Source organism: Taudactylus pleione, unplaced genomic scaffold (assembly GCF_031769625.1).
Source record: "Taudactylus pleione unplaced genomic scaffold, aTauple2 ptg000722l, whole genome shotgun sequence".
Lineage (NCBI taxonomy): Eukaryota > Metazoa > Chordata > Amphibia > Anura > Myobatrachidae > Taudactylus > Taudactylus pleione.
The window spans coordinates 632,005-642,376 of NW_028285124.1; the positions used below are offsets into that span (position 1 = coordinate 632,005).

Genomic DNA, 10,372 nt, shown 5'->3' on the forward strand with positions numbered 1-10,372 from the left:
TAGACTGGGTGACAAATAAAAGCACCACAAAGATGGAATATAGAGAAAAGAAAGATGCTGGACCTGAAGTGACAGGAAGAACATAAGTATCAGTATTATGACTCCAAAGGTACAGTGTGGAGAAACCTGGTCTTCTCTGGCTGATAGTGACATCATGGTCTGTATCCACAGAGCACATAAAAACAGACATTTTTGCCACAGGTCCAATTGTGATGGACCTTATCTCATTACTTCTCGATGTGGCTACCACATGGTCATCTGGTCTTCACATTTCCTTTAACATCTCTGATTTTCTCCTTTTGTCTTCTGATGAAACATCTGCTATCCAAGGAAAGTGAACACATTTCATAATGTCCATTGCAGGACACCTCTCAGGTGCATTTATGGCCAACAGCTCAGAGAACATCTGTCTTGCCTCAAAGGAGAACTTCTTCCACTTATCTGGGGCTTGTGAAACATCCTTCTTCACTTGCCACCAAGCAAAGACCCTGTACATGTGATCACGAGCCACCGCTCCTTGCCAAGGGAAGAACCCAGTGAGGGCAAAGTATACTAGAACACCAAAAGCCCACACATCAAGGCTGGGGTGTAGTAACAACTTCTCCCTGTGTCTTAGGCTGCAAAGCTCAGGTGCAGTGTATGGTATAAAGCGGGATATAGACGATGTACATGTTCCCTGGAGTCGGGTAAGTCCAAAATCTGCAAGTTTTATTAGGTGGCATTTAGTGTCCATTAGCAGAATGTTGTCCAGTTTGATGTCCCGATGGACCATTCCTCGGCTGTGCATAAAGTCCAGAGCACCAGCAATCTGAACAACACAACGTTTCACCATCTCCTCCTGTAATCCAACCTGTGCAAATGAGAAGAAGGAATAGTTAGACCATTTATGGCTGTGGAAAAAGAAGACAGAAGAAGTCTTAGTCTGTTATAGATGACTATTTCCAAGTGATAAAAATAACATCATCATTACACCATGCTGAGAACTGTTGCAGTACTTGGAATTATACATTTGATTGATAAATTCATGAAGAATACATTTTTATTCCATAGTTTGTTTTTCAGCAAGTTAGTAGTAAAACATAGAGCAGCACATTAAAGTCTTAGGGTGGGATGTGCTAAGCCTGTCTTCGGGTACATACCATGGTTGATTACCGCGGTATGTACCTAGAATATCACAAAGGACAGCTCTCCCGATAAGGACTGTCCTTTGTGATGGCTCCTGACAAGGGGCTTCCAGGTTTAACACCCAGAAATCCCTTTGGTGTCATTCTGCACATGCACAGAAGACCATGGTGGGTGATGGGTGGGATCTGATTGGATCCCTCCCAAGGAGGAACATCCCAATAAGAAGCTCATAGGCTCCCATTGGGTAATGCCATTGGAGGTGGCGTTACCCACTGGGACAATATGGGGTATACAGTAAAACTCCTGAAATCTGCATTTTCTGTGGTTTTACCGCATTTTCCCCTTTAGTACATCTTGGTCTTAGAGCCATTTGTAAACTTTCCATTACATTGATAATGCCTGGTCTATGTACACAATAAAATATCCATATGACACAAGTCAATCATCTCTCCCAAATGAAGACCGCTATTGGTGAAGACAGACCTTGCGGGACCTCTTCTATGCACTCACCTTTGGTTTGATGATGGACTGGAGAGTCCCTGCTGGCGCCATCTCCTGGACAAACACAAAGTCGCTGCTAGTATGAAAGGCGATCTCGTGGGTCATGATGACGTGTGGGTGGCAGCTGAGGCTGAGAGAGGTGCTGTATTCCAGGAGGAAGTTGTCCATTGGGGTCTTCTCCTTTTTCAGCATTTTTAAGGCCACAGTCTGACCTGTATCACAGACACAAAGGACATTAGTGAGAAGGTTTATTTCACCATAGTTGTCTAATGTAAGAGAATCTCCATATAAATAACTAATTTGTTAGGTGTCAGATTTTGAGACCAATCACAGGTATATAGATATAAAGCTAAGCTATGTCCTTACTGGTTTTATCATATAAGTATATTATAAATATGATGCACTAAGGTCCTGATTTAGAACTGCATGCAGAGGCGGCTGTAGCTACGTCTATTCCTGCAACCGCATCCTTATGCTAATGCTGCGACGATTCTAAGTATACTGAGACGCCCACTGGCAGCAGCGAGTATACAGACACCGTCGTTTGCAACATGGAAGCCGACACCAACACTGTGGCAGGTGCAATTTCACCATCTGAACATGGCTTCCTGCATCAGTGCAACTGCGTGTTTAGGTGCAGCCACTGTCAGCGACACGACCGCGTCTGCCTAGCCTCCTCCATGTTACCTCCCAGAAACATCCACTGAAATCCCCAGCTCTTGCATCCAAAATCTTGCTGCATCCCCCGGTGGTAACCATCGGGAGACTCGGACACAGTGAGACTCGGACGCATGCACAGACTACAAAATTTGGCGGCTTATGTCCGACATCGCCGCTGCGTTCACCTCGGAATCAGGTTTTTTTAAAAGTCAGATTTATACATGAATCACTGGTATAGTCACTGTTATAATCACTGGTACAGTCACTGGCGTAATCACTGGTATAGTCACAGGTGTAATCACTGGTACAGTCACTGGTGTAATCACTGGTACAGTCACTGGTGTAATCACTGGTACAGTCACTGGTATAATCACTGGTACAGTCACTGGTATAGTCACTGGTACAGTCACTGGTGTAATCACTGGTACAGTCACTGGTGTAATCACTGGTACAGTCACTGGTGTAATCACTGGTACAATCACTGGTACAGTCACTGGTGTAATCACTGGTACAATCACTGGTACAGTCACTGGTGTAATCACTGGTACAGTCACTGGTGTAATCACTGGTATAATCACTGGTACAGTCACTGATGTAATCACTGGTACAGTCACTGGTGTAATCACTGGTACAGTCACTGGTGTAATCACTGGTACAGTCACTGGTGTAATCACTGGTATAGTCACTGGTACAGTCACTGGTGTAATCACTGGTATAATCACTGGTACAGTCACTGTTGTAATCACTGGTACAGTCACTGGTGTAATCACTGGTATAATCACTGGTACAGTCACTGGTGTAATAACTGGTACAGTCACTGGTGTAATCACTGGTATAATCACTGGTACAGTCACTGGTGTAATCACTGGTACAGTCACTGGTGTAATCACTGGTACAGTCACTGGTACAGTCACTGGTGTAATCACTGGTACAATCACTGGTGTAATCACTGGTACAGTCACTGGTGTAATCACTGGTATAATCACTGGTACAGTCACTGGTGTAATCACTGGTACAGTCACTGGTGTAATCACTGGTACAGTCACTGGTGTAATCACTGGTACAGTCACTGGTGTAATCACTGGTACAGTCACTGGCGTAATCACTGGTATAGTCACAGGTGTAATCACTGGTACAGTCACTGGTGTAATCACTGGTACAGTCACTGGTGTAATCACTGGTACAGCACTGGTATAATCACTGGTACAGTCACTGGTATAGTCACTGGTACAGTCACTGGTACAGTCACTGGTGTAATCACTGGTACAATCACTGGTACAGTCACTGGTGTAATCACTGGTACAATCACTGGTACAGTCACTGGTGTAATCACTGGTGTAATCACTGGTACAGTCACTGGTGTAATCACTGGTATAATCACTGGTACAGTCACTGATGTAATCACTGGTACAGTCACTGGTGTAATCACTGGTACAGTCACTGGTGTAATCACTGGTACAGTCACTGGTGTAATCACTGGTACAGTCACTGGTGTAATCACTGGTATAGTCACTGGTACAGTCACTGGTGTAATCACTGGTATAATCACTGGTACAGTCACTGTTGTAATCACTGGTATAATCACTGGTACAGTCACTGGTGTAATCACTGGTACAGTCACTAGTGTAATCACTGGTACAGTCACTGGTGTAATCACTGGTACAGTCACTGGTACAGTCACTGGTGTAATCACTGGTACAATCACTGGTACAGTCACTGGTACAATCACTGGTACAGTCACTGGTGTAATCACTGGTATAATCACTGGTACAGTCACTGGTGTAATCACTGGTACAGTCACTGGTGTAATCACTGGTACAGTCACTGGTGTAATCACTGGTACAGTCACTGGTGTAATCACTGGTATAATCACTGGTACAGTCACTGGTGTAATCACTGGTACAGTCACTGGTGTAATCACTGGTATAATCACTGGTACAGTCACTGGTGTAATCACTGGTACAATCACTGGTACAGTCACTGATGTAATCACTGGTACAGTCACTGGTGTAATCACTGGTACAGTCACTGGTGTAATCACTGGTACAGTCACTGGTGTAATCACTGGTATAGTCACTGGTACAGTCACTGGTGTAATCACTGGTATAATCACTGGTACAGTCACTGTTGTAATCACTGGTATAATCACTGGTACAGTCACTGGTGTAATCACTGGTACAGTCACTAGTGTAATCACTGGTACAGTCACTGGTGTAATCACTGGTACAGTCACTGGTACAGTCACTGGTGTAATCACTGGTACAATCACTGGTACAGTCACTGGTACAATCACTGGTACAGTCACTGGTGTAGTCACTGGTGTAATCACTGGTACAGTCACTGGTGTAATCACTGGTACAGTCACTGGTGTAATCACTGGTACAGTCACTGGTGTAATCACTGGTATAATCACTGGTACAGTCACTGTTGTAATCACTGGTACAGTCACTGGTGTAATCACTGGTATAATCACTGGTACAGTCACTGGTGTAATCACTGGTACAGTCACTGGTGTAATCACTGGTACAGTCACTGGTGTAATCACTGGTATAATCACTGGTATAGTCACTGGTACAGTCACTGGTGTAATCACTGGTACAGTCACTGGTGTAATCACTGGTATAATCACTGGTATAGTCACTGGTGTAATCACTGGTATAGTCACTGGTGTAATCACTGGTATAGTCACTGGTACAGTCACTGGTGTAATCACTGGTATAATCACTGGTATAGTCACTGGTGTAATCACTGGTATAGTCACTGGTACAGTCACTGGTGTAATCACTGGTACAGTCACTGGTGTAGTCACTGGTACAGTCACTGGTGTAATCACTGGTACAGTCACTGGTACAGTCACTGGTGTAAAATGTAAATCAAAATGTTTTTACTTTATTAACTAATTTGGTAGAAGATTATGTCGCACTCAGTGTCTGGAAATTGTGGTCTATAAATATTAATGCTACTTAGCTACATGCAGGTTCATAATGAGCATAGCTGGGCCCCGGTACTTTTGGGCTCATGGCCTAACATTAGTAGGGGTTGCCACTTTTTAAAAAAAATTGTTAAAAAAAGCATTTGTGGCACAGCAGGCTCCACAGGGGCAAATCCAGGATGGGGGGTTAGTTTGATTGCTCCCCTTCCCCCCTGCACAACCAGAGGAGACTGCTGTTACTGATTAGCGACAGCAGACTGCCTGGTCCCACTGTTGACAGGTAAGAGAGGGGGGAGAGGTTGCATCAAGCCCGAGCCATTAGTACTCTCCCCTCCCCCCATACCCCTGGCTAAATGTCTACATCATATAGGTAATAACAGAGGGAAGAGACATCCATCACATTACACCATTATATACTGTATGATTCCTGTCATTTACCTGAGTGTTGGTGTTTGGCAAGGAACACTTTCCCATAAATGCCCGATCCAAGTTCCCGAACAAGGTCAAAGTGATCCATCACCTCCATCATCCGCAGGTTCTCAGAAGTCTGTGAGATCAGGTGAAGAAGGTGTTTTGCCGTATTCTTGGTCACTTCCGTGATGGTGGCAGCCATTCTGAGCAATGGACATGGTGTTATTATTATAATTTATTTTTATAGCACCACAAGTGTTCCGCAGCGCCTTACAAAGTACATAAACAAATAGGTGACCAGTGACTTACAGTACAGTACATTACAATGCAGGACAAGGACATGGATAATATACTTTGCTACATTAGCGACCATAACACCCACATAAGCAGCAGAGCAAAGCAACCAAGTGTTAGGTGCCCTAGTGGAGAGTAAGAATTAAATGAAAGTAAAGTAGGGAGAAGCACAAGAGGGTAGAGGGCCCTGCTCGAAAGAGCTTACATTCTAAAAGGGAGGAGCAGACAAACAGGTGTGACACAGATGGGGTAGACAGGGAGGAAGGAACATGTAGCAACAATTTAAGATGAGAGATGGAAGGATTTAGTAAGTAGTGGGTCTTGAGAACCCATTTGAATGATTGTAGAGAGGTGGAGAGTCTGATGGGGAGAGGTAGAGAGTTCCAAAGGTGGGGAGCTGCACTGGCAAAATCTTGGAGGCGGGAGTGGGAGGAAGTAATCAGTTGGCATGAAAGGTGGCGTGCATTTGTTTAATGAAGAGGGCGGACAGGAGATTGGAGGGTGATGAGATCAGAGATGTAAATGGGAGAATAATGGGTGAGGTCAGAGATTTAACTGGGAGAGGATTCAGTGAGTGTGAGGAGCTTGAACTGGGTTCTGAAAGGGAAGGGGAGCCAGTGGAGGGCTTGTAGGAGGCGGGAGGCAGATGTAGAGCATTTGGAGAGGAAAATGAGCCGGGCAGCAACATTGAGGACAGACTGGAGAGGAGAGAGATGGGATTTGTGGAGGCCAGATAGGAGGATACTACAGTATTCCAATATGGAGATGATCAGTGAGTGTATGAGGGTCTTAGTAGCATCCTGGTTGAGAAAGGGTCTGATCCTGGAAATATTTTTGAGCTGAAAATGACAGGACTGCGAGAGGTTCTGGATATGTAGTTTGATGGAGAGGGATGAGTTCAGGATAACTCAAAGACAGCACACTTTGGGACTAGAGTAGATGGTTTGCCCACAATTTCTTTATCAATTGATGTCACGTGAGGTTATTCAGAAGGGTGGGAAGATGATCAGCTCAGTCTTAGACATATTAAGTTTAAGAAATTGCTGGGACATCCAGGAAGATATAGCAGAGAGACAGTTAGAGATACAAGAGAAAAGAGGGAGGGAGAGGTCAGGGGAGGAAAGGAGGTACATCTGAGTATCATCAGCATAGTGATGATATTGGAGGTCAAAAGAGCTGATGAGTTCACCTAGAGAGGGCGTATATAGAAGGAGAGTAGGAGAGGTCCAAAAACAGAACCTTGGGGAATGCCTACTGTAAGAGGCTGGGGGAAGATTATATATGAGGAAACAGTGAAGGAGCAGAGTTTGCCACTTTACAGAAATATTGTTCATTGTTTTGCTAAAGACTGAAGGGTGTATGTGAACCAAGAGCAAATCTCGATGATTATACAGTAGTTTTAGATTATTTATTATTATTTTTAAATTATTGCTGCTTTAAATCTACTGACTTATTCTCCGAGCTCTCGCCAGGTCATGGTCCCCACCCCCAAATACATAAATCCCTGAGAGTAATTCATTGACAATCCTGACAGGAAAGTTGCCTCCAGTTGCCTCCTAGGCTTGAGAGTGACAGCACCGTGTACATATAATATTATTTCACTTAGTGTTTGTGCTTGATATACTGTATAGAGATTATAGAGAAGTGCACAATGAGTGCTGTGACCCAGTTATGTTTCATACAAAATCAAAAATTCTGCAAAATTCTGTAAATTAGTTGAACAGGGAAACAAGATGCTGCGATCACCCAGATTTTTCTGGCAAATAATATTTATAAATGGACATTATCGTTTTTATGTTCTAATGAGGAAAAGCACATTCATACTGCAATAGTGCTGATGAAGCTGCATTATGGCACCGAAAACGGCCGTCTGCTGTACCATGTGACTGATTCATGATTAATGTATCCTGTGACTTATTCATGATTGCTGTATCCTGTGACTTATTCATGATTGCTGTATCCTGTGACTGATTCATGATTGGTGTATCCTGTGACTGATTCATGATTAATGTACCATGTGACTGATTCATGATTACTGTATCCTGTGACTGATTCATGATTAATGTACCATGTGACTGATTCATGATTGCTGTATCCTGTGACTGATTCATGATTAATGTACAATGTGACTGATTCATGATTAATGTACTATGTGACTGATTCATGATTGCTGTACTAAGTGACTGATTCCTGATTGTTCTACCCTGTGATTGATTAATGAATGCTCTACTATGTGACTGATTCATGATTGCTGTACCCTGTTACTGATTCATGATTGCTGTACCCTGTTACTGATTCATGATTGCTGTACACTGACTGATTCATGATTGCTGTACTAAGGGTCTCATTCAGACCCGCTCGCGAGCGCTGTACGCTCGCAAGCAGGTCGATGTTTCCCAAATGCGCATGCGCACGACGGAGTGCGCTCCACAAAAAATAAAGCATTCTTTTTTTTCTATCTTTGTGAATTGTGTGGAAGTTACATATGGTGAGATTGAGCCAGTCATGCCCTGTACAACACATATATGTCCCGGGGAGAGTCATTCCATGGAAGTTACATATGGTGAGATTGAGCCAGTCATGCCCTGTACAACACATATATGTCCTGGGGAGAGTCATTCCATGGAAGTAACATATGGCAGTGGTAACCAAACTGGGTGCCCTGGAACACTTGCAGGGGTGCCTCAGGTTGTTGGTCCAGCACCATATCAAATTATTTATGGTCAATGTAATGTAAATATGTGCACAAACAGAAGCACAAGCCTGTACACCACTATATAACCAATCCTAAGGATGACGGATAAGCACAATACTACTTCACTACATTTTTATATGAATTTCTCAATAACAAACTTTTGGCTTAGGGGTGCCGTGAAAACAATGCAAATACTCTACAGCACCCTGATTCAAAAAAGTTTGGGAACCACTGACATATGGTGAGATTGAGCCAGTCATGCCCTGTCATCACACATATGTCCTGGGGAGAGTCAGTCCATGGAAGTTACATATGGTGAGATTGAGCCAGTCACACGCTGTCATCACACATATGTCCTGGGGAGAGTCATTCCATGGAAGTTACATATGGTGAGATTGAGCCAGTCACACCCTGTACAACACATATATGTCCCGGGGACAGTCATTCCATGGAAGTTACATATGGTGAGATTGAGCCAGTCACACCCTGTACAACACATATATGTCCCGGGGAGAGTCAGTCCATGGAAGTTACATATAGTGAGATTGAGCCAGTCACGCCCTGTACAACACATGTATGTCCTGGGGAGAGTCAGTCCATGGAAGTTACATATGGTGAGATTGAGCCAGTCACGCCCTGTACAACACATATATGTCCTGGGGAGAGTTATTCCATGGAAGTTACATATGGTGAGATTGAGCCAGTCACACCCTGTACAACACATATATGTCCCGGGGAGAGTCAGTCCATGGAAGTTACATATGGTGAGATTGAGCCAGTCACGCCCTGTACAACACATATATGTCCTGGGGAGAGTCATTCCATGGAAGTTATATACGGTGAGATTGAGCCAGTCACGCCCTGTACAACACACATATGTCCTGGGGAGAGTCATTCCATGGAAGTTACATATGGTGAGATTGAGCCAGTCACGCCCTGTACAACATATATATGTCCTGGGGACAGTCAGTCCATGGAAGTTACATATGGTGAGATTGAGCCAGTCACGCCCTGTACAACATATATATGTCCTGGGGAGAGTCAGTCCATGGAAGTTACATATGGTGAGATTGAGCCAGTCACACCCTGTACAACACATATATGTCCCGGGGAGAGTCATTCCATGGAAGTAACATATGGCAGTGGTAACCTAACTGTGCGCTGCGGCACCCTGGGGTGCCCTGGAACACTTGCAGGGGTGCCTCAGGTTGGTGGTCCAGCACCATATCAAATTATTTATGGTCATTGTAATGTAACTATGTGCACAAACAGAAGCACAAGCCTGTACACCACTATATAACCAATCCTAAGGATGACGGATAAGCACAATTTATTTCACTTTACTACTTCACTACATTTTTATCTGAATTTCTCAATAACAAACTTTTGGCTTAGGGGTGCCGTGAAAACAATGCTGATACACTAGGGCGCCCCGATTCAAAAAAGTTTGGGAACCACTGACATATGGTGAGATTGAGCCAGTCACGCCCTGTCATCACACATATGTCCTGGGGACAGTCATTCCATGGAAGTTACATATGGTGAGATTGAGCCAGTCACGCCCTGTACAACACATATATGTCCTGGGGAGAGTCATTGCATGGAAGTTATATATGGTGAGATTGAGCCAGTCACACCCTGTACAACACATACATGTCCTGGGGAGAGTCATTACATGGAAGTTATATATGGTGAGATTGAGCCAGTCACACCCTGTACAACACATACATGTCCTGGGGAGAGTCATTACATGG

The 10,372-nt window shown here is 44.0% G+C and overlaps 1 protein-coding gene across 1 annotated transcript; it reads right to left on the bottom strand.

Moving 5' to 3' along the window:
• Positions 1-265: 265 nt before the first annotated feature.
• LOC148477356 (serine/threonine-protein kinase SBK1-like) lies at positions 266-5,831 on the bottom strand. Its single transcript, XM_088456837.1, has 3 exons — positions 5,657-5,831; positions 1,636-1,838; positions 266-850 (listed from the first exon to the last, which is right to left on the bottom strand). Exons 1-3 carry the CDS (start codon positions 5,829-5,831, stop codon positions 266-268), a joined length of 963 nt encoding a protein of 320 aa, XP_088312963.1.
• Positions 5,832-10,372: the final 4,541 nt, after the last annotated feature.

What these genes read in the sequence shown, in the direction of transcription:
- LOC148477356 (XM_088456837.1), bottom strand. Translation starts at nt 5,831, where the DNA reads ATGGCTGCCACCATCACGGAAGTGACCAAGAATACGGCAAAACACCTT. An exon ending in TGCCAAACACCAACACTCAG is followed by an intron (nt 1,839 to 5,656) that starts GTAAATGACAGG and finishes TCTGTGATACAG; the next exon opens with GTCAGACTGTGGCCTTAAAA. An exon ending in AGTCCATCATCAAACCAAAG is followed by an intron (nt 851 to 1,635) that starts GTGAGTGCATAG and finishes TCATTTGCACAG; the next exon opens with GTTGGATTACAGGAGGAGAT.